Below are 25,881 nucleotides of genomic sequence, written 5' to 3'. Positions count from 1 at the left end.
TATTACCAACTGAAAATTTTGAAACTAAAAAATTTGTATTCTACAGTAAAAGTTAAACTATTTTAACTACATTAACTAATCATAATATTTGACCAAAAATTGAATAACAGAAGCCGCTTTTTGGCTTCTAGAGTCTTGTATAACTTTATAATTGGTAATGATAATTGGATTATTCTGTTTATTGCAATTTTTTTGGTTTTAATATTAGAAATTAAATTTTACTAGTCTCGTATAGCGACCAGTAAACATTTTTTTGATAATCTCAAATTTTTACATATTTTAATATATATAATAAATTTAAAAAGGTTCTCTTTAAGTTACGATGATCGACTTTTTTTAATCCACCCTACTAGATATCTATTTTCTCGATTTATTTCAGTTTTTTTTTTTAATGTAATTTGTCTCGTTACTATTATAAAGATCGTCAATAAGCTACAAAAAATACTATTAAACTCACCTTAACACATTTCCAATAATTAGCAATAATGAAAGTATATATAAATTTTATTAAGTCAAAGGAACCATAATAACATATGGCTATATGATATATATATATATATATCATATGATTCATGTGCAATAAGGAATAAGTGAAAAAACTAATTTAGATCTGAAACTACATTTATTATTCTATAGCCACCGAAAAATAAATATATCACTTAATTTAAAGTAAACTTTTATTTATTTTAATTAGGATTTGAAAAAAAAAACAATTAATCATCGAGCTAAATATTTAATCTTGATTATATGGTATTTCTTATATGGTAATAATAACACAATGAAAATATATATTATGTACATGTGTACATAATTAAATAAATACAAAAATTCAAGGCGAGGTGCGTATTCTGGTCACTATAAAAAAATTCCCAAACAAAACTATTTACATCAGATAATAATTATAATATATAATTTTATACACCAGTTATAATTATTTATACTATAAAATTAAAATATACATAATATACAAATATCCGTTAAGACGAAAAATCGCTATATATCTATAAAGTATTAACATGGTATTATCTAGAAAGCGTTATGTAGATTTGACACTTATATTTATTTATATTTATGTATAAAATTATATATTTTTACTTAAAGGAACCCCATATCCAAAGCATTATAAAGTGCAGCCAGGTCATTACGCGATGATATTCTCCAAAAAGGAAAATTCAACTGAAACATAAAAAGGAATACATTTACTATTATGATTAAAATACGGAAAAAGTTATTAAATATCGATTATGAATACAATGATGACATACTTGTCTAGCTGCATTTTCTTCTTCATGTCCGTCGCCGATAACCACGTATGTGCATTTTCGACCAAAACGAGCCACCACTCGTTCGAAACAAGAATCTTTGCCAATTTTTGTAGCCGAGTATATATTATCGACTTGGAACAATCCACCAAGACCATACAAAAGAACTTTCGATAGAGCCGGTATCAAATGAGTTGTGGTTACCAATACGTTTACACAACTTGGCCTGAAAATCGTCACCAAAATAATCAAAAAAATTACAATTCTTTATCAAAATCAAATTACAAATACTGAGTACTATTATATTATATATAATATATTATTTACCGTGAATTTATTAATCCAAGACATTTTATAGCCATCGTCAACCAATCGTCGGTGTGTAGCTCAATATCAGCTCTAAGCTGTAACCAAGCATCCCTTTTTCCAGGTCCCAAAAGACCTAGTGAGAATAATAATTATAATTAATATTTAAAAATCGTTTATAGACATTTTCTCGATTCCGATAAGTTATTTTATATTTTAATATCAATTAAACGGACATTAGCTCGATTACGATGTCAAGATGTTTTACGAGTTACGAGTACTCACCACCAACAGAATTACGATAATTGTTATAAAGTTCTTTGATCTTTCGATATCGAAATGCCAATTTGCGCATCCAATCAACACCACCGCGTACTTGTGAAGAAGAACCGGTTCCTGGTCCGCCGGACATCATGTGATGATGTTGACTGTGATGTTGTCCGTGAAATCCATCAGTACTGAAGTTATAACCGTTCAAATCTTGACCGTTGTCGTCGGAAGCAACGTCGTCTATGTGCACTTGATCACATTCCTAAAAAAAGGAATTTTTATTAAGTCCAAAAAAGAAGAAATAATTTCTCTTGTACGTACAGAGTGATTTTTTTTATCGTAACCTACTCAATTATGCATAATTTAAACATTGTTTTTTGGTTACCTTTAGTTATATTATATTATATATTTAGTTCACATTATATAGTAACTTCAGGATACCTACCATATGAGGTCACAAACTCAGATAAGGACCTAACTATGTTCTTTAATTATTATAAAAATGAAAAACCAAACCCCAAGTGGAATAAGATGGTCAATTTCAAAGCTGCAGGCTGTGACGAAATTTTCTCTGCACTTCTGCAAGAAGGGTTAGAATTAATAGTCCCCCATCTCTGAAAAATATTTAGGGCATTCCTTGCCTATGATTATCAACCGGAAAGCTGACGAAAGGTCAGGGTGGTGTTTATACCCAAACCTAACCGGACTAACTATTATGAAGCAAAATCCTACAGGCCAATAAGTCTTACTTCATTTATTCTCAAGACTGTAAGAACATTTATTACTATGTTCTTACCACTTATATTATGGAGAAACTTATTGATATGTACATTAAGGAGGGGCCTCTAAAGGAGCACCCTTTAATATGAAAACTAACATGCGTATTAAACGGGTAAATCTACCGACACAGCTCTACACTGCCTAACGACTAAGATAGGGAAAGCTGTGGAGAATAAAATGTATGCAGTAGGTATATTCCTGGACAACGAAGGGGCCTTTGACAACACTCCCTTCAATGGTATGTGTGAATCTGCACAATAGCATAGAATAGAACCTCTTATTACTAAGTGGATAGAAATCATGCTAAAGGAACGCTCCATTATGGGACAGCTCAATGAAACCAAAGTAATCAAGAGTGTTAAACAGGGACGCCCGCGAGGCGGGGTTCTACCTCCTTTGGTATGGTGTCTAGTATTGGACTCGCTTATTAAAGAGTTAAACAAATACTAATAAACAAAAACCCTATGCGGATGACTTAGTTATAGCAGTGGAGGGTAAATTCCCAGACACTATTATAGACTTAGCACAACAGAGACTAAACACTATACATATATGGTGCAGTAAGTATGGTTTATCTGTTAATCCAAATAAAGCAGAGGTCGCTATGTTCACTAGAAGGAGAACAAGGCTAGACAGCCTTGACACTCTTACTCTAAATGGACAAGAAATTAGCTTAAAATCGGAAGTAAAATACTTAGGTATTATCTTAGATAGTAAGCTCAAATAGAAATCATTTTTATGAATCAAGAATCAAAAAGCAATGACCACATTGCGGACTTACAGTAGAGACATGGGGTCTTAAACCAAGAGTTATGTATTAGTTGTACACTTCAGTGATTAAACCTATGATATTGTACGGTTCCCTAGTCTGATGGACCAGAACAGCACTTGTTACAGCTAGGAAAGAACTCAGTCGCATATAACGAATGGCTGCCATAGCCATCCCTGGAGCATTAAGAACTACACCAACAGTCGCATTAGAGGCACTAATCGGATTGCCTCCTCTGCATCTAGAAGTTAAAGCTCACGCCAAAGCCACAGCACTAAGATTCCACAATTTAGGTATATGGACTCTGGAGAGTGACACAGCAGAACATGGTAAAATAATAAAAGAGATAAATCAGGGCTTTTGGGAATACCCCTTAGACTATATCAAACCGGTTCTTAAAAATAACATTCCCTACAAAGTGGAGATTACCACACGTAGAGAATGGAATATTAACCATCTGACTGAAAAAGGAGGAATTATAATATATACAGATGGATCCAAATAATCAGGAAAAGTAGGTACTGGCATTTGGAGTTAAAGTCACGAACAAATGTCAGTATGTCATTGGGCACAACACCCTCTATTTTCCAAGCAGAGTTGATTGCGATAATGGTAGGAGCTCAGAACCTGCTGGTATACAAAAATAGGAGGATAATTATCTTAAGTGACAGTCAAGCGGCTTCGAAAACACTATGTAATGATCAGGTGAATTCAAAGCTGGTCTTTGAATGCAAGGAAACTTTAGAATCATTATCGAGTTTCAACAAAGTTACACTAGCGTGGGTACCAGGACACAACGGTGTCACTAAAAATGAATATGCTGAATTTATAGCCAGGAAAGGAGCAAAGAACACCTATGTTGGACCAGAGCCAGTGATAAGACTCGCTGAGCAATCGCTCAAAGCGCTATCCAAGAATTGGTGCAGAAAACAACAAAGGAAAATCAGAAAGTACTTGGTAGTACCTAGACAATCTAAAATGTTTATCAAGACCTCTGGTCTACTGTTGGGTTCTCTTAGTAGCATGACTAGATATGAAATAAGCCCCTTGACTGGTGTACTGACAGGATTTGGTTACCTGCTTAAACATCTTAAAACAATGGGGGTATCGGAATCACCATTGTGCAGGAAGTGTGGAGTAGAAGAGGAAGACTCATTTCACATTATGTGCGAATGTGAAGCCTTGTCCACACTAAGATCAAACTATTTGACTAAACATTTTCCTGAAAAAGAAGATATTAAAAAAACCCAGACCACCCAGAGAGATACTTAATTTTGCCGGAAAGACAGGACTCTTTGGTCATCTATAGGAGTGACTTTATGGTTGGTATAATGTAATAACATTTTGATGATAACACTTAGACGAGTAAACCGAATCAAGACAATTTGATATGAGGTGCGCACAATAGACCAACGGGTCTGAGTACATGGGCATTATGTCCACTTCAATAATAATTAAAACTTAAACTAGTTCACGTTATTATTGAACTATTAGCTACGTAATACTTTTCGAGTTCGTTACGCATCGTGAGGGTGTCAACTTTGTTTTTTCAAATGGGAACACATATTTTGAATTTAATAAAATGTTTGAGGTCGTATTTTAATAGTAAACGGAATTTTAATTTTAATAAAACTATATTCGTTTATCAGATAATGAACTTTAAAGTTTCAAATATTCAAATTAATTAACACGTATAATGTGTGACGGATTACGCATAGGGGTAGCTAATTGGTTTTTACACTAATCGCATTTGTTGACAACTATGTCCATCGACATACATGTTTAATAATAAAAAATCACCCCGGGTAATTTTATTAAATATTAAAATACCATATTTCAACTTTTTACCTAATTTATATTTATTTAAACAAAAGTAAATATTTAATCATTAAAATATTGCTTTCTAAAAATTTAATTTTAGAACCGTTAATATTATATTTAAAGAATAACCTCAATTTCATTGAAAAAAAAACTGTTGTCAGCTAAATTGAAAATCATTTCTTCCATTCGGTATCCCAGTGGCTGCATGATTTGTTGATCCTTAAAAAAAATAAATAAGATAATATAATATAAAACAGACTATATTTGTATTTATTAAAAACTAAACTATTGTAGTTCTACACACTTTGGAATGGTTAGTGGCAAATCCACCGGTCAAGAGAGAGTTGAATATGATTATGGTCTCGTCTAAATCCCATATGAATACTCTCTCGAGCTGCTGTTGACAATCTCCGGTTAAAGCTACGTTACCAGTCGATTGTACGGGCGAAGGGTTGTTGACTAAGGAAGCTAATTGTCCACTACCTCCACCGCTAGCATTTGCCGCAACCGATCTTCTTCCACGGCCACTGCGATTGTTGCCATTTCCACTACAACGACCTACAGAAATCGTACAAAAATTATTTTAAATCATTATATAGTATTGATTATTATAAAATATGTATTGTATAATAGCTCGAATATTTTCAAATATTATTATGTTAATATCAACGCATATACTCACCACTACTATCAACTAACCGTCGACTATTCGAAGTTATTGACTTAACAGGAGAAGAAGGTGATGAAGGACCACCGCCAGGTGGACTGTCTGTAATAACAGATATTTATATATTAAATTAATTTTCAGTTTCGTTGATAAAGTAACACGTAGTAATAAAAAAAAAAGCAAACCGACATCATTATTGACTATATGAATATAAAATCGATAGATTAAACCGATTACAAGCGTAAAGCCCATAAAAAAATGAAAAGAAAATAATAATATAATATAAATAATATTATAATTATATAAAAAATTACAATAAAAATTTAGACTTACCTGGCTGAATACCTCCAACCACTGGTTGTAATTGACCATAAGTGGGTGCGTTACTACCGTAATGTGAAGACGGAGAAGAATAGCCGCCCGGACCTTGAGATGCAGCTGAAGCTGCAGCGGCAGCAGCTGCTGCAGCAGCCGCATAATAACTGGCTACAGCCGCCGCCGCCGTACTAGCAGATGACTGGTGATGATGACCTATACTGACACCACTATGATGAGCACTGACTTGGTGACTAGTACCGTGATGGCTAGTGGCAGATGAATAGGCGCCCGTCGAAGCACCTCCTCCGACATATCCTCCAGAATAGTCCTTAACGTACAATAATTATACTCGTATTTTAATAGGTTATAGACTCTCCAAATATTAATTATAGATAGTAAAAGTTTAATCGGTCTAAATAATAAATATTTATCTGTTTGACGTTTATCGCGTATTGCGTTTATTTTGTGCATATTAGATAAATGCCAAAATATGAGGAATCTTAAGGGCATTCCTTTGTTTAAAAAAACAAAAAATTGTCTTTTTTTCATATTTGATAAAAGCCTTATATGTTGGAATTTGTTTTTATAATATTGAAGTAGCTTTTGCCAATGCATGCCTTGCACAATGTTCACATAGACATTTAATAATTCATATAGAGGAAACATTATTTTTTTTTTTAATTTTTAGCTTATTGATACAGCTCATATATATCTAAATGATTAACCGATATGAATACAAATAAATTAAAAAGGACGACCTTCCTGATAATATCTTATAAGTAGGCGTAAATGAGCTTTTTGATTTGACTAAAAAAAAAAGTACCATCAAAACTTCAAGATTTGTTACATCCTTTTGGATATGGACAAATTATAACATTCTAACGCCAAATTTCAAAATACGTTACTGTGTACGAGACAGACAGATAACATTTTAACTTTTTAAGTTTGTAATTTTTACGTAATTACGTAAGTCACTTATATTAATTCAAAAAAAACCTTAAGGTCTATTTCATCAAAGGATATATAATATAATTAATATATCAATATAATCGCAAGATGTTTAAGGAGTAAAAACTATTTTATCGCTTACTTGCTGTGCTGCAGCTGCAGCAGCTGCGGCCGCAGCAACGGCCGCGGCGGAATAACAGCTTTGGCCTCCGGCAGTGCCTCCGTTGTAAACTCCATTATAACCACTCGAATATGACATGGAGTTGTTGATTATCATATTGCTTCCACCGGCCAACTGCTGCTGTAACGGAGGTGACGACGGAGGTCCGTATAGACCCGAATACGCCGAACTAATCCCGCCGTCGTCTTGGTGCATATGATGTAAGTCGTGATGATGATGATGGTGGTGGTGATTACTGTGGTAGTCACTACCACCTCCTCCATTTTGTTGCATTTGATGATGATGATGTTGCTGTTGTTGGTGATGGTGCAATTGGTGAGGGTGCACGTCCAAATGTTGTAAATGATGGTCGGAACCGTTTTGAAGTCCTTGTTGCTGTTGATGCAAGAGCAAAAGAGAATCGCTTCCGGAACAAGGTGGTTTTCTGGTTATGCCACCACTAGCTGAATAAGAAAAAAAAAAATTAAAACGCTTATAAGAGATTAAATAAAATCGCGTTCTCGTAAAATCGGATTTATCGGAATTGTAAATGCGTTTTGGACGATCGCGACGACGGGTATTGCGAAAATGTACTCCACGACAGGATTAAATTATAAGAAGATTAGAGGTAACGGTACACTGATCCGATCTGTTAGCAAAAATAACACACACCGAGGCTGACACGTCGTGCGATTTCGCCACAGTTTGACGCAGCAAATCTCTATGGGTGGCCGTTTCATCTCAAAAACGTCGCGTCATTTATAACGTGCGAAACACATTGTTGTTTTTTATTTAATTCAATTTCTTTTGTAACGTGTTATTTTCTTCGCTCGCGTTATTAAACGTTATGGTAGTTGAATTTGAAAATTAAAATTAAACTTACCCGGGTAATTACACGACGATGGACCCGTGAATTGTTGTTGATTTTGAAGATGCACACCGGCGCTACTATTCCCGTAAAATCCACTACCGCCTCCCGCACCACTGTTCAATAAACTATAACCGCCGCATGGAGAAAGTGGCGGCGGTGATATTAGCGCAGTTGCTGTGGGCGGTGGCGGCAACGAAGGCGTAGACGTGTCAGTAGGTGACGACGAGATCCGAGGTTGAGGTGATGAAGGAGGTGGAGGAGATTGAGGCGAAGGAGATGACGAAGACGCCGTCACTGCTGTCGTCCCGGAAGAAATTCCACAACCGCCGACAACGTTACCGGGCTCTACCACACCTCGATAGGACGAAGCCGTCTGCTGCATAGTACTATTGGTACAAAAATAAAGCTTAATTATTTCTTCAGTAAATCATTTAATTTAATTTCATGAAATTTAAAAAATAGATCAAACGACAAAAATATTATGCGCGTTAAGAGAAATCTACTAATTGTTACAACGATTATTAGTTATACAAGTTATAGTAATAAAATTGATTTTCATAGAATTGATAGAAAACGAATTTCCTATTTTCACTAGTTCCAACTATTCGAAATTTATCAGTCGGATTCGGAAGAATTAGATCAAGTACACGATGACTATAAGTTTATTCTGCCGATCAAGTAAAGAAAGACGAACGCTTTAGGAAAAACGAATTTTTCTTATTCCGCTTTTATAAAACTGATCGACTATATAGTCACTAGTATTTAAATATTTTTTAACGTATAATCTAATAAAACTACTAAAAAGGATGTAGGACGACTGTTTCTACCGAAAACTCATTTATGTATTTTTTTCTCGGCGGTGTTTCTAATCTAAATCGTTTATTGTCTAAAAAGAAAACGGAATACGCAGAAAACATTTAATAATCGATGGTTTCGAAACGTGACGATTTTAAATAAAATATCGATACGAGGTTTGTTTTAAAACCTTCTTAAAGGCGAGGCCGAATTAAGACCAATACGACGGACTCCTCTATGAAAAATATCGCTATCACAAGAAAAAAAAACCGAAAAACTGCCACAAATCACGATTAGGATAGTACGGTTCAAACTGATTATGAGGCTCATCGATATTTCTTACCAGTAAATTAACATATGATAATTTTGCTGTAACAGCTTAAAAAATCCGTCGTAACTAAACAAAAAGACGAATATCGAGTTGTATCAAGCAAAATTATGGGGAGTTACTACTTTTTACGTAATACATTGTTTTGTCCACAAGTATTAGATCTATTTTAGACCTTAAATATCAGGTGTATTTTTATGAAATACGTACAAACCATATCCTCAACTACTCGGCTTCTAAACCGGATACAAAAAATTTACCTAGCTCTAAAGACACGCCATTGAATCCTCGTTATTTTAATAGGATAATATGTTTTTTTAATTTTCGGCGCGTACGTTTTTATTTTACTGGAACGGCAGTATTAGTGTAAACAATTTTTCAATTGGTCATTAATGAAAAATTGTTGACACTTTAATTAAAATAGCTCACATGAGAATAACTATCATATTATTTTGCAAAAAAATACGTCTAATTATAAAGATTGAACTCGAGCGAGAAATAAATAAAAATTACCTCATATAATGGTGTTGATGGTAATCCGCCGTCGTGGTGTATTTTTCTGCAGCGTTGAACTCTGCAGCCTTTGCTGTAGTTGCCGCCACTGCTACGGCTGCGATCAAACTGCCAATCGGCTGGCTCAAAAGCCACCAATACAGTTAGAATAACGTGATCGGTCGAACTTGGATAAATAATTCAATTCTCGGATAAGTTTTCAGCAACTATAAAAAAAAAAAAAAAAAAACGTAATTTATAAAATTATGTATTTTCAAACAAATTTGTTTTCACTAAATAACGCTTTATGTGCAGTTTACTATTCATAATATTTCGATAAAAAGTACCGTAACAATAGACAAAAGATTTTTTTACGTTAATTTTAGATTCAACAGCTCAAACCGATGAATAAACCATTAATAAGAGCGCATATAAAAAAATTAGAATGTAATATATAATCGAAAAGCATAGTGTAAACAAATATTACAAATGACCATACACTACGAGGTAAATTAATGACTTGAAGTTAGGAAAACATGTACTTTAGTAATTCAACAAATTAATATAAGTCACCGCTATAAACCGGAATATAAATTTCCATTTATGGCAATAATAATAATAATTTAATATTACAACGAGGACCAAATTTAAAAAATAAAAATACTCTAAAACGACCCGGTCGGGCCTTCTCGTGACGACTCGTGATACATAGAATTCAATTGGAAATAATCCGATAAAATATCAATCATTCCGACGATTATTACGCAGATTTAATTTTATAGTTCTTTCTAGATTATTTAAACAGATAGCTTATCCAATCAACAACGCTTACGATACGTTGACAAATTAAATGCGCTATTATAACACCGAGTACAAAGAAAAAACATTGTTGTCGCGCTTAATAGTATCTTTGAAGCCCAACTAATTACAATAAATTTATTCCGAACATACTCGCACGACGTTTAATGGCGTCTTTAATTAGATAGAATTAAGTCTTGAATCGTTTGAGTTATCTGATCGTTGTATTCTCAATTCGAGTGAAATTAAACGTGTCGTATCAGAACGAAATTACGAATAGCGATGAAATAATAATAATAAGAGGGGTAAAACGTACAGAGATTTAAAGTCATCGCGTCTTCTCCTCTATCCGACGAGTAGTCTTTTTTCTCCGCGTCAATTAACAAACCAAAATTAATCGCTAAAAATTAAAAGTCCAATAACATTTAGACGTCAAACGTACGTTTACATCGTCGTAATGTGCGTAATAAAATAAAATATTCGAAATAATTTGTCGCAAACGGGTACGGGCCCACCCACAGCCTCGAGCACACCACCGAGCTGATGATGATGTTATCTCGCGTTAAGTGTTGTATATGTACGTGTCGCCGAGAGTCGGTCGGGTTTTTTTATTCTCTTTTTTTTTTATAAAACGTATGCGTAAATTCCCCGTTGCCGTCCTCTTCTCGTTTCAACAACGAAATTCCAACGCGTAGGTACAGAGTTTAAATTTACATTTAATCCAATTTTACAGAAAACAAATTCCATGAAGTACTTTTGTCAGAAAAAAATTATCATGAATAATATCAATCGCGCGTCGACTAAGGCACACACGTGTTAATTTTCAAACATTTATTTATTAGAAATCGACACGATTAGTAAAAAACTCGAGTAAACGCTCGAAGAGAACTTGAGTATTAGTTGGAGTATTAGTCGAGGCGAATAACCGAACATTTGAATAATAAAAATTCCACCGTGTACTTTGCTATCGCGTTTAAATTTTACTCGATATTCGAAAATAATTTCAAACGGATTGCTCGATCGTAAATCGTATTGCGATCCGAACTCATTAGAAGTACACAGTGTGCTACAACAATGGCCGATCTCTTCGAATCGGCGGCGACCACCATGTTTTATCCGATCCCTCGTCAACGATCTACCCTAGTTACCCGCCCGTAGTAAACTGGGTCGAGAACTGTGATGGGTATAACCCGATGATAGAGAATATGATGATGTAAACCGACAAGACCGATAAAACACTGTTGTGAAGAATGTATGTTTTAATGGCTTCTCCGTGTATATCATATCTTATAATTGTTTTGAATTCTTTGTCGCAATTCAAACAATTTAGAAAAATACGCGTCGAGTACTCTCGTGTGGCCCATAATTATAATAATAATGACGTCTGCAAAAACGCCGTTGCCGCGTAATGTGATGACTGTTATCACGATTTTATTAATAAAGCTAAAACTAACACGATGCAAGATTAAACAACTATTGTTCCGTATCGATAACGACCCGCCCGGCCGATACACCTTAGGTAAAGACGGTTTCGTTTAATAGACTAAAATTAATAATAAACGATAACAATTATAAACGTTTTAATATTGAAGAAATAATAACCAATAATAATTATCTTTGTTATCGTTTAATTTCCATTGTTTATTGTAGTCGACAGTGAAAAGTAAATGATAACAACAAACGTATAGTACTGTAAGCGCGAGATCTCGAAAAAAGTCGTTTTGAGATATACGGTTTCAATAATATATAAGAGCCGTGTGTTATTTTATTTTTTTAATTTTACTGCGCTCAATTCATTTTTTTCGCAGTTTTCTAGCGTATTTAGATAGAGAACAATAAACGTTGTCGAATTACATAAAAGCGTCAAATATCGCGAATTTCGATATATCTTTTACTTAAAACGCGATATTTTCTCTTAACGGAGAATTATTTAAATTCTTTCTCGGTAAACGCCTCGAAGCCAAAACAAATTCTATATGATCGAGCAGTTTGAAAAAGTATTTCGTTTTTATAGCATGTTGGTTTAAAATTAAATTTCACGCGTTTGTTATTTGCGCGGTTTCTATAGATTTTAATGTCGGCCGCGAACATTACGCCAGTAAGAAACAGACCGTTGACAGGTTCACATCCGACCGGACGCTAAAATTAAAAAGAGCGAGGCGCTACAAACTATATAAATGCAAATATTTGTCAAAACCTTAACTGGAAAGACCATCACGTTAGATGTGGAATCGTCAGACTCCATCGAACATGTAAAAGCCAAAATTCAAGACAAAGAAGGAATACCACCCGACCAACAACGCCTCATCTTCGCCGGTAAGCAACTGGAAGACGGCCGTTCGTTGTCCGATTATAACATTCAGAAAGAATCTACCTTACATTTAGTTCTTCGCCTTCGTGGTGGAATGTAAAAAAAAAAATAACTATAGCTAAGTAAATTGAATTAATATAATTGATTAAATAATTAGTATTTTCAATTATTGCACGCCCCGGAGTGAGCAAAGGCCAGATTACCATATAAAAAAGAAATAAATGTTTTCATTAAATGAAGACTTATTTATACTCAAACACTAAATTTTAGTATTATATTATATGAATCGATTATATACATATATAAAGGAATACAGATCCTGCTCTTTGAATTTAGAAAAATTCATATAATAAGTAAATATTAAAGGCAAAACAAACTCAAACACGCCATTTCACAGAGATCTAATAAAATATTGAGTTTCAACAAATATTCTTTGCTACAATTATTTAAACAATAAAATAGTGTGAGAAACACAAAGCAGTTTACTATTCGCGATCATCATTAATTTCATTATCATGTGATCTTGTTCACAAATGATTGTAGCTCGAAGAAAAATTCACAATTATCAATAGTTTTATCGGGAGGATTGAAATTAATCATGAAAATATAAAAATTAGCAAACAAATTGACATTATTATATCAATAAGTTAAATTGTAAATACGCCGTACACATGAACTGGAATAAAAAATTTCTCTATACATTTGTACGTGTACAATATATTAACATATAAATATTTTATAAGCACCATGCCATATTGTAACAACTTTATAGTTGATCGATTGGGTTATTAGCATCAACAATTTCAAGTTCTACAAAATCTAAATAATAATAGACAAAAAAAAACTACAGGTTTAAAATGGAAAATAAATCTATAGACCGTCTTTGAAAGATAACAAGACATAAAAAAGTCCAAGTCGCTCTCTGACTTGTACCATTAAATATATTATTGACACGCAGATTAATACTAAATTTCATCACATTGTTTCAGTGTTCGATAATTTGTCGTTTTTCCTGTGTCGAGTAATTTTTTACTGGTTCGAGTTGCCCGTTGTGTGGAGGCCTGTCGTTGTCGTCGTCGCCGGCCGGCAATTTGTCGCAACCGAGCCCAGCACGATTTCATTATTTTAGTTTTTTTTTTTTCTTTTCAGAGACAAACAAATGACTCGGCTTCGCCGTAATAATTCGCTGGACGAGATGCGTTGTTTATGCTGCGGCGGCGGTATGCGGTGTGCCGGACCTCGACGATTTCAAAGATCCTCATGTCCGATACGGTCCGGTCGGCTATCCTGATTTACTCGTGTTCGGTTAATCCTCAGCCATATGTGCGCTTGTATACACACACGTTTTTATACAGAGAATAATAAATGTATACACACGGTATTTATGCGTTACACGTATGACAGTCGCCTTGTTCGGAATTCAACAGTACTTCATCCATATTTTAATGTATGACGAGACAAAAAAGCTGATACCGTACATAATGAAATACCGATATTTAAAATTACCGAATACCCAACGGCAACGCTAAAAGGGCGAATATATATGTATTGCATTTTTTACAGCTGTAAACCCACAGATATATAACGAGCAGATTTTACTCGATCGATAATGTTTTTAAAAACCGATTACCGATAAAGTCAAACTTCATTACCTGAATATTTTCAATGGAAAATATACATTTATCGGGGATAGTGTAATTTTATCGAATGAACGAAAATTGTTACCTTTCGATAAAAATAGATCCGCAGTTATAACAGCGGTGGCGACGTCTTCTTATAATACTAAAAATCAACAACGAAACTTAACCGTTTATTAATTAAAATCTAGGTTTCATAATAGGGAAAAAATCGTTAAAAAAAAAACGCTATTACTGTTTAACGAACATCTAGAATAAATAAACAAAATCAACGAAACGATAAAAAAAAAATCACACTAGTCAAACGGTACGCGGTTGTAACAATTTTTTATGTCTTAGCATCGAGTGGTCGATTGCTAAAACGTCGGCGGCAACGGTACCGGTACGACTATACGGTCGAACGGTCTGTCGGTTTGGACTGAGTTAAAAAAATTCAAACAGTCGCGATGGTTTGGGGACACGCCGGGAACAACGGGGGGCGCGGTGGTGAGGCGCACGCACTTAGGGTGCAGGACAGAGGCAAGAGCAATATAATAATGTTATTATATTAGTAAAACAAATACCCACACAATAAATACTTAACGCGTTTTAAACGTGCACCGTTGTAGTTCAGGAGTGGTTAATTACGTTCCGCAAAATATTCAGCAAAACCGATTTTTTTTTTTTACGCCCAAAAACCTCTAATGACAACGACAGCAGTGACACAACACGTGGTGTTGCATCGACAGTAACAGAAACAAGTCGACTATATTATGTCGAACGTATCCACATTTTATTTCAGCCCGGTTCGGATTGTACTAGTGTGCTACCCCAAGAGGATTTAGGAGAGCCGTTATGAATTGAAAATATTACGAAAAAATCGACTAATTAAATTAGTTCCTTTAACAACAATCTGTTAAACTAAATCGAAAATTAAAACGCCCTACGTTTTATATATTCAATAAACGACAAAATGGATTTTTACATTTTTTATTTTTATGCCCCGCATCATATAGAGTCTAACAGGGCTGGATTAAGAAATTTCAGACCGTAGAAATTTCATAATCCAGCCCTGTTAGAATTGAATTTGAAAAGAAATTCAACTGACGTTTTTGTTTCTCGATCAAAAAATAGCTAAATCAAAAAAGTCAACACACGAACATAGAACATAATTAACCAACATTTTACATTAATAATTCGAATCGCTGCATATTCAGGAGGTGATCACACCATCGCCGACCTATAAAATACGCCATGTAATAATATATAAAAATATTAATATTTATTGATTTGCTGTAACGATTAGTTTTATCATCTTAATTAGTGAAGCGATTACACATCAATATCGACATCGTTTTGTCAAAACAAATTTACATTTTTTATATGAAACATGGATGCTGATTCTAAATCTGGTTTCACATTTTTTTTATTACATAAAGTTTTTTAGATAATTACTAATTTTAGCGACAGTTATACAGTAAAATCGCAAAAAAAATATTCAGTTTTTACTTTATTTTTATTTAAATTATTTCATTATGTTTAAAAATTTGTATTATACATGAATTTGTGATGTACAAAATTTAAGACTGTTCGCCGAACAGTGTTCGGTCAAGTTTAACTGATATTTTATAAAATTCAGTGTCATTTTCAAAAAAAATAACTGAACTGTTGAGAATCAAAATTACAATGATGAAACTTTAACCGACAAATAGTTTTTAAAAAAGTTTAAAAAATATTAACATTGTGCATTTAGAGTAAATATAAATGGCAAAATTTGCCGTTGAAACAAAACAACGGGAAAATTTTACATTTGTTTTTTACGTACTTCTCCAGTATTGTTTTATTTTGAGGTAATTGAATTAATTATATTATACAATCCTACTTTCTGTTTATGGTAAATTTTCCCGTTTTTTTTTTTGTATTACACAATTTTTTCGCATTATATTAATTCAAAGTGCACAAAGATAATATTTTTTAACCCTTATAAAATTATCAATTTTTCGATTAAAATTTCATAATTGTAAATTAGACCAAAAAAATGTATTTTTCAGCTTTTTTTTTAATGACGCTTATACTCAACTCCAAAGAACCAAAAAAAAAAAAAAAAGGTTAAACTAGATGTCCTAAAACAGTCCTAAATTTTTCAAAACTTTTATTGAACATTATAAAATTATTTTAGTTAAAATTTAAGCGTCAAAATTCCATAAAGAACTCATAAAATTTGTAAACAAGAAATAGCTATTTTCCTGTGTTATTATTCAATTTAAAATAGACAAATTTTGTTTAAAACAACGAACATTAAAAATTATAAAGCATTTTACATTATCTTACTCTCGATAAAACTTGCGATTTAACCAACAAAAAGGTATGGTTAATAATTGAATTTTTTTAATAAATATTTATTTAAATCGACTTTAAAGGCCAGGAAAAACAAGTACAATTACTTTATTAGTCAAAAAATGTTCATAAATCATAAATATAGACATCGCTCATCACTAAAAAAAATAATTTAGTAGTTGAAAAATATCTCTAAATAAATCCAACCTATAAACACTGGAAAACTGAAAAAGATTTACTACAGATTTGAAATGGTCACGATAAAGAAGTTATAACAAGCTTTTTATTTGTTAATAAAGTAGACTTGATTTTTGATTGATAGTGCAGTGAAACAAGTGGGTTTTCTCCGAACTAAAAATTAAGGATAATAACTGAAGACGGCGAAACGGTACACATTTTATCAGCTCTTACGCGTACGTGTATACGACATTTTTTAAAAAACGATAGTCGTATACCGACAGTCTCGATGCGCATAAGTCTATCTTAACGGCGTCATGCGATATACCTTTGATTTTTTTTCACAGAGCGCTTCGTCCTCCGTGCCAGGGTCCATATGCTCGTTGTAGTTTAGGTACTTAGTTGTAGTTAGGTTTAGGTTATTTAGTCGTAGTCGGGTCGAGTTCGGTCGTTTAACGAAGGGTCGCGACTCGACGGAAGCATCACCTCCCCTATAAAGTCCAACGAGCGTTAACTAAGTCGAACCTTGTCCGTCGAATGCGCGATTATCGTCTGATACGTCTATTCATCGATTTGTTCGATAGTTTTTACTTTGGACGGCATACCTCGACCCTCGTTTATTAGGACTATATCAATACGGTATAAAAAACCAAGGAAAATACAAAGGAAAAAACGGATTGACCGAACCGGCTCTTTCTGAGCGTCCGGCGAACCGTGTACACATTTCATCATTATTTGTAAATACACGCTTTTCGGATGCACAGGTATACATAATGTACCCGTAGCAGACACTAGACTCGCCAGGGTTGTCATTGTTGTGCCTACTCGTGCTACCCTCGTTCTTTGTCGCGGCACGTTGACACACAGAATAGAGTACACTCAAAATAATGAATACTCCATTATCGAGGTCGTCCGTGTGCAAATAATTCCATTTAGAAGTGAGCAAACACGTATAAACATCAAGAGGTACTTGTTGCGAGCCCCTTACTCGAAAACGCAACGGCTTGTAGACTGTGGCTGTCTACGAGTATCGACAATTTTCATAGTGAACACATTCATCGATATATTGTAAAAAAATCAACGACGGTAAAAATCCTTTCAATGCGAAAATTATCACCCAAAATACAAGACAATAACCGATTTATAGACTACGAGGTATTCGTTTTTAGATTATACCGCTCTCGAAATTATTTTTAATACGATTTAGCTTTACCACTTAAAAACACGTGTTTTTTTTTTTTACTTTCTAGAGTTGAATCCAAGTATTATTTTAAACGTTTTCTCCCGAAAATTCGGGAAATCAGTTTTATTCTTCGAACAAATTCGAATTAGACGTTTTTCGTTTTAAGTCGCTTCCATCGTAGTGGGTAACAGTCATTATATGGCTTGTATTTTTATTAGCGTACAACAATGGAAAAATAATGTCCCTATTGGCGTTTGCAAAAATTATTACCTCGGCGCAATGTTAAATAAGAAAAAACTTCCCTTTTCTAAATTGTCGTCCAACCCTTTGTTACGTTTCTTTACAAAAATTCGTTTCCGCGTTTTTCCCAACAGGTACCGCGTTAACCCTCTCCCGAGTGCTTATCAACTAGAGTAGCGGTGGCGTGTGAATCGAATCTCCAAACCGGTCGACAAACAAACAATACATTACAATTACCCCTTTCGAATTCGTCAGTTTTCTTAAAAAAAAAATGCCACCGATAAATCTTTTTACATTTCCGCATTTCTCACAACACTTTCTAACCCTTTCGCCGTTCGGCCACTGCCGTTACACGGCCCGTTTATTTATTTTAACAATGCGGTTTACCCGGACTTCTAGATCAATCCCTTTAATTTATATCTAAACGACTCCCGTTAGTTCACGTATTTGTCAGTCAGAAGCGATAACCCTTTTACATTATATTTCGGGTTTAATAATTGTATTTTTTAGTCATTTCTACCCCAACACTTACAAATCACACATTTCCAACAAATTATACGATCGAAAAATGCGAAATAGTAACTGACATTTTATTCGTACCACAAAATGGTTATATGCACAAATTTTCCCTTAGCGGTTCACACGCTAATTCGCATCAACCGTTTATGTAAAAAAAAAAAAAAAAATTGTTATTATTATGGCTAAAAACATCCATAATGATAACGATAATTAATGTATTTATACTCGTCAAGTATTAAAAATAATTACACTCTCGCTGGGGTTTTTTGCAATAGAACTATAACAATATGCTAACAACGAAATACAACGTTTCTATTGTTCCCTAGAGTCCTCGTCGTCGACTATTTAATTAACAAAATCGTTTGTCGGTTTCATTCGTGCCGCCCTCTTTTTACAACAAACACCACACTGATATAATTATGCGATTATGTTGTAAAGGGTGAACGTAATATACGAACGAGTATTCAAATTTCAAGCACTACAATAAATCGTACCGGTCGGATGACGTCCTTTCAACACCTCGTATGAATTCAATGGCTACTCTCGACTCAGACCTTACCGACTGCGATTTGACGTTTAAACTTATTGCGCCCGCTTTTATTTATTAGCGCAACAAGTCATCGGTCGACTGACGCTTCATCAAACACCACAATTCGCATCATGTTAATTTATACGTGCAAAAAAATAAAAAATAATAATACGACGAGAGTGACGTTTCTAATTAAAAGTCTCTGTGACCGGAGAAAAGAAAACAGATTGACGATGAACTTGAAATGAGAAAATGTGTCCATCGAGTTTCGGACGACGACTTTGGTCGCTTATTGAAAATATCCAGCGAAAACGTTGTTTTGCAATGACGTTATTAGATCTGCTGCGACACGCGCGCGCGTTCAGTGAACTGCTGTCACTCTGCTCTTTCCCTTTTACTCCACTAACCCTTCGTTGGCGTACTTTTCATATATAAAACCGTATACGCGCTTGTAACGCGATACGTCAATACCATACGGCTAAAAGTTGTGCGAACTCCGTTGTCACATCGACTCTGTCGTGTACACGACGTTCCACGAGACTACTTCGCCGGGCAAAACGAATACGCTCCAAGCCCCAAGACGATATCGTACAGCGCCTTTCGATTTTTTTATCCCTCGCGTTCGTCGTGTGTGTATTGTTGTGACGAAAGCTGTTCGGCTCTATAAAATCATCCGTCGCCACCGCCCCAATTTAACGCGGCAACATTTTTTTTCACGGTTTCGAATACTATTCCGCTGCGTAATAACCGCTGGCAAACAATTACGAAAAATACAAATCCGATTCAGTCGTGCGATCCGTATTATTATTTTTGATTTTTGTCGAACGCGTAATCCTAAAAAAAAATGGCACTTTTTTTATAAATCGTGCGCTACTCGATAATACCAGTCGTTTCGAACCGGATCGTGTGATACGAAATCGTAATCAATTTCGACGGCCAACGTTACGTAATCCGGGCAAACGATTACCTCCACGATATTTGAAAACCGACTGCAATACTCCTCCACCCCCGTCGGTGTGTGTTTGGAGGAGGTGGTATTGGATTTCACGTGCAAGTCGCATGGAAGGTACGCACGTTACTTTTGCATGACGGCGCATCTCGTCGTCTTCGCGGCATCGACGACGGCGGCAGTGGACCGTAATGCCGGCGGCCGTTGCGCGGTATCGCGTTACCCGCACAAGGAGAACAACAACAACAATAGCGGGACGACGAAGACAACGGCCAACGCGGTGGTCATCACCGCTCACCAGACCGAACACGACATAGGAGCGGTCCACACAATACACGAATCCCGTACGGTCGCGTATTCGCTTCAGAGGTTTCGAGATTATATTCGGATGACCGGCCGCGCAGACCGAAACGGGTTTTTTATTTTCTCCCGTGTAACCACGCCGCGTTTCAACGCGGAATAAATAACCATAATATAAACGAGTCGAAATGAATTTTATCGATCGCACGCCGCCGACCTTTTGGACGTCGCGTGTTGTTTTTAAGGGTAAAAAAAAAGAACTCGTCGCACGAGTATACGCGCTGGCCGCCCGCTGGTCTACACAACACCGCGTCTCAAAACGCCCGTCACCGAAACACGTGATGCACACCGGTTTGTCCACGGCGTCCTCGCCGGTCGATAAATCACCATTAGATTAGACGTTACGATCTCTCGAGACCGGCATTTGAACGCATAGACAGCGGTTCACCGACACGTGTTATATATACGCCAAGATGTGTAGTAAAACAAACGAAAAACTCACTAGAAAACAGTAAAAACCCACAAAAATTTCTTCGAAACCGGATCGCCGTCAAACACACTATAACGTCATCTATCTGTTTCGCACGACACACTGGACACGGCAGTACATCAACATTTCTTCTGATTAAGCCTTTGTACGCGAAACTTTCGATTCGATCGACCCGCACACGAAATATCACAATGAAAAATGTTGCGGATGAATTTCGGTTGTCTTGGGAGTACGAAGGAAAATAAGACACAAGTTCCACACTAAAAAAAATGTGTTGAGTGACGGACGAGTCCTAGTTGATTTTCAAACCTATCGAAGGAAACCGGCTCGTGACGACAAATCGAATGATTCGACGTTTAAAAAACGTATTAGCTAAAATAATAATATCAATATTGATAATAACAACGATAATCTGGGCACACGGCAATACCTGAATTGCAACTGCCGCTGGGTTCGCGTGTGTTGTTGAACCTGCGCACCACCACCAACGACATCCATCAAACCCCCGTCGTTATCTCTTTATATTTCTCCTCGCATTGTACACCATTCGCAGAATTATCGCATCATTATAATGCGCGTACGTATGGTATGAAAAAATACGGTAGCTATAGTCCACACGGCAGTAATAATAATAATAATAATAATAATATTGTTGTCGACGGCGAATAAAGAAGAATACCCTCGAAACGACATAATAAAATAGAGAGAATAACACTCACTGACAATGCGAAGGGCTTCGCATCCCTCGGCGGGCGGACGTTCCAAAGTATCGGGTTTCGCCAGCAGCACTCGGTGATCGCCCCGACGACCGAGTGTGGGTATATGTGTTTACTGTGCGACCTATACGGCGGCGGTAGTTATGCGCATTCAGAGAAAAGTACGTACATTATAAAAAACTGCTCGTTGGCAGGAGAAAAAAGACGAAATCAATTCGTATACAAGAACCTTTTTTTTTTTTTTTATTTTAATGTACACAGGGCCCGTACCAGATTTTCACTGGTTTTTAAACAGATATGACAAATAATTAATAACAGACGGGCCAAATAATTGTATCACGTCGTTAATTATTGTGTTTTTGCATTTATTTTTTAAAGACAATACATCATAATGAATAAAATGTATTCGATTAACCCGAAATAAATATTTAAAAACTTGTCGATAAATAGATGATTTCATTTATACTTCATATATTTCATTTACTTGTATAATTAAAAAACACCAATGATTTACGCACCTTACATACAGCAACTCTACCGATTAATCGATTGACTTCACTAGTAATCTTTCGATCCTCGTAAAAGCTAAGTATTTTATTAAATATCCGGTTGTAATGAGCAGAGATAAAAAAACTGCCATCATCTCGACAATATGATAATCGCACAAAACTAATCCTTCCGGGTAGTAAACAAGTGTTTAATCGCGCTAATTACGTGCAATTTTTAATCACAGTAAATATCCGGTTTATTTAACGTCGATCCTCGGAAACAAATATATGTCAATGCGAGAAACCGCATATTGTTTATTTTTTTTTTTAAGTAATTCCAAAGAAATACGTGAGCGGCCTTACTGTTGTGTTCACTATTGATAGAACGCGCTTAGAGTAAAAAACAAACGGTAAAAAAAACCAAATAATAATAATATACATGGGAAAATTACGATATGGCAAAAAATATGCGTGTCCGACACAATAAAAACCGAGACTGTTAAAAAAACACAAATTTACTAATCTAGCAAAATCGACCGAGTCTACCCCGCAGTATTTTTCTCTGCTTTAGCGTGGGATTTTCAGTACTCTACACTAAATCAAAAATCTTATTCAATTCAATACAAATATCGATAAACAGTCCGTTGAATAATTCGATTATCGATTTAACGAAAACGTTTTTACGGGCGTAATTATATTAATACATTATTTATAGAACAATGTTGATTTTATTAAACATATACTTATGACCATAATGATATTTTAAAAGCAACATTTCTAAGCTAATAATGCAAATTGAATTTATTCGTTTGAAATTACTACTACTTTACTTACTTACTATTGCTACTCTTTTTGAAGGGTAGGTATGTTGTGTCCATTAACAATTTTATCGATTAGCATAATAATCGACTTTATTAATTGTTCGACATTAAATTGAACGGGTTGATAAAAAAAACTTTGAAATTTGTCACGACGAGAGACCCTAATACTTTTACAGAAGTGTGGTTTCTTCACAAGCGAACTATAGTTATTATTACAACATGTTTTTCTTTGTGAGTTGCTATTATTTCTATAGTATTGTTGAGATTTGTTTTATAATCGAACATATCGTATATGTTTTTGCATACGCTATTCAAATTGATGATAGACTTCGAAATATTTACCTTCGACTTAACCGTTTAATTCGAGCTCATTCAACTATCAAAGTATACTGTCGTTTCAACTGATTGTTAATAGTTGTTAATCCAATTATTTATTATGACAAAATAAAAACGCATTAAGTAGTGCCTCAAAATTAAAAAAACTTGCTGAAATCGTAGCTTAGAAAAATAATAGCGTAAAATAGACTGGCGCGAAGAAAATAACGTTCAATAGAAAAAAACTGTCTACGTGAACGCAAAACAGCGTTTTCTTTCCTTAAAGGTTATCATTAAACAACACTGACCATTATGACATATGTAAAAATTTTCAAAATTTCCCCCCAAAAAAAAAAACAACTTTTACACTGATGATACTTGTTATATCGTGTAAAATAATTCAGAAAAGTTTTCTTACATAATAATCGACCTATGCGCTAAATTATGTAAATAAAATAAGCGCTATTGTTTCTCTTTTTTTTTTTTTATTATTAGTATTTTATACAATCTGTCGAACGCATAAACAATAAGCATAGTTTATGAACACGTAACTCTTATAACAGAAGGCAGTTTTCTTATAAAGAGTAAGAAACCTGCCGGCAGAAGTACTTTACCGTAAATGTCCAAGTGTTGTTATGAGTGAATTTTATTATGAAATCGAAATATATATCAATTAAAGCCCAGAGACTCACTTTTTAACTCCATTTGTCATTCAAATTTTGTTACTACTGAAATCATCGTTTGGTTTCTATTGGCATCGTGAACGATATTATGCCTTTTGGAAAACTTTGAAATCAGCTTGGCGTTATCTTCTACCGACCAACGTGAAGACGGTGAAAAAAGCAAACAACCCAACTACTGTCATAGAATTTATGGTATCGACCGGTTGAATACGAGACACGGACGCGATTACGGGACGACGGCCGACTGAACGTTACTACCGAAGAGCAGCGGCGCAGGACGACCGGCGGCGTCCACGGAGCGCGCGAAACACGATACCGGTCGCGTTGGCGGCGGTGAGGGTCGACGGGGAACGCGTCGACGACGGTGTCGGGTTTAAGCGACTTCCACCTTCCTCCCCACCATCACCATTTGACAGTGCGTCGGACCAGCAGATGAGCGAAACCTCTTTCGCCAAACAGTGTACACATATGACATAGAGTAGGAACGCACAAGCAGTGTGGGCACGATACTCGCGCTGTGGGTATCCGTCCTTGCTATGGTACCGAGCACGGAAATCATTCGTTGGGTTCCATGCGTTTGCCCGGTAGGGCAGATGACGCTAATGGGCGTGTTTGACGCAGGTGAATGCGGTGGCGGAGAGTCTGCCGAAGAACTATTGTGGTGCCTGCGCTACCGTTGTCACACACGCAGTATGGATTTTTTTGCCGTTGTCCGAGCAACCGACAAATGTGCCGTCTTGGTATAATCGTATCGGCCTTTTTTTTTTGTTGTTGTTTCTGCGCGACCGTCGAGATTAATAACTCGTCATTACACTAATAACGTGAACAACGCGATTAATCGTTACCGTCGTGCAACGCACAGGTATCGACACGGTCACGATGCGCACTAGGGCGGTGCGGCGCTACTGGCCAATCGCGGTATCGGTACACGCCTCCACTCGAACGCATTATTTACTTGCAAAAGATCACAGCGGTTCGTCGGATATTCATCGAGTAATTGTGGTGCCGATGTAGCGATGAGCGTATCCAGCGGTACCAACTAAATGTAAATGTAAATAGAACTATGTTGGAAACTATTTCACAACACGTCGTTATGAACATCAAATCGTTTTTAAGTACGATAAAAACGTGTAATCGCAATTATCATTTAACGATTAATAACCAATTGTAATTAAACATTGAACTAGATTTTGCATAATTAAATACGATAACGACCAAACTATGCTGAGGATCGAGTAGCTGCATGCGTTCCTAGATAATTATCGAATCGTCCAACGGTTAAATTCAAGTACGTAAACAAACAGAAGAGTTGGACATTTTCATCAGTCCGATTTACCGCCGCCGTTTACATTAAAGTAGACTTTTACATTCAATCCTAGAAGAGTAGAAGAACCGCTAATTTCTCCGATTAATAGCCACATTTTTCTTTTTAAGGTGAAATTATTAACGCGCATTTTATACATTTACTTATTGTTGCGATTATATAAGAGGAAGTGAGTCGTCGTTGTTTTTAATAGAACACTACGAACCGAAAGTAATCCGAAAGTAATTGAAAACGCGTGCGACCGTCTTACTTGTCATAGATTCGTGAGTCGAGAACCCGCTCGCCTTTATCACGAGTT

General features: G+C 35.4%; 1 protein-coding gene across 3 annotated transcripts; it reads right to left on the bottom strand.

Annotated features, from left to right (window-relative positions):
• Positions 1-703: 703 nt before the first annotated feature.
• LOC126897235 (eyes absent homolog 1-like) lies at positions 704-25,063 on the bottom strand. Of its 3 annotated transcripts, none has more exons than XM_050670685.1 (12): positions 24,269-25,063; positions 9,809-10,014; positions 8,185-8,558; positions 7,284-7,765; positions 6,209-6,521; positions 5,891-5,977; positions 5,513-5,766; positions 5,338-5,427; positions 1,854-2,100; positions 1,590-1,704; positions 1,266-1,488; positions 704-1,176 (listed from the first exon to the last, which is right to left on the bottom strand). In XM_050670685.1, the coding sequence occupies exons 2-12, from the start codon at positions 9,811-9,813 to the stop codon at positions 1,096-1,098; spliced, it is 2,271 nt and encodes a 756-aa protein (XP_050526642.1). In that variant the 5' UTR covers positions 9,814-10,014; positions 24,269-25,063; the 3' UTR covers positions 704-1,095. The 3 variants fall into 3 exon arrangements, with proteins under 3 accessions (XP_050526642.1, XP_050526643.1, XP_050526644.1); XM_050670686.1 differs by lacking the exon at positions 24,269-25,063 and adding an exon at positions 14,622-14,919; XM_050670687.1 differs by lacking the exon at positions 24,269-25,063 and adding an exon at positions 10,902-10,920.
• Between the last annotated feature and the right edge of the window lie 818 nt (positions 25,064-25,881).

Source organism: Daktulosphaira vitifoliae, unplaced genomic scaffold (assembly GCF_025091365.1).
Source record: "Daktulosphaira vitifoliae isolate Bord-2020 unplaced genomic scaffold, ASM2509136v1 Scaffold_2, whole genome shotgun sequence".
In the NCBI taxonomy this organism is placed as follows: domain Eukaryota; kingdom Metazoa; phylum Arthropoda; class Insecta; order Hemiptera; family Phylloxeridae; genus Daktulosphaira; species Daktulosphaira vitifoliae.
The sequence above is the reverse complement of the archived record's forward strand: the minus strand, read 5'-3'. Positions and strand labels throughout refer to the sequence as shown.

Excerpts from the sequence above, each read along its gene's own strand:
- LOC126897235 (XM_050670685.1), bottom strand. Across the intron at positions 2,101-5,337 it reads TTTTTTTCAATGAAATTGAG|GAATGTGATCAAGTGCACAT; the intron begins GTTATTCTTTAA and ends TCCTTTTTTTAG. Across the intron at positions 1,489-1,589 it reads CTTGGATTAATAAATTCACG|GCCAAGTTGTGTAAACGTAT; the intron begins GTAAATAATATA and ends GACGATTTTCAG.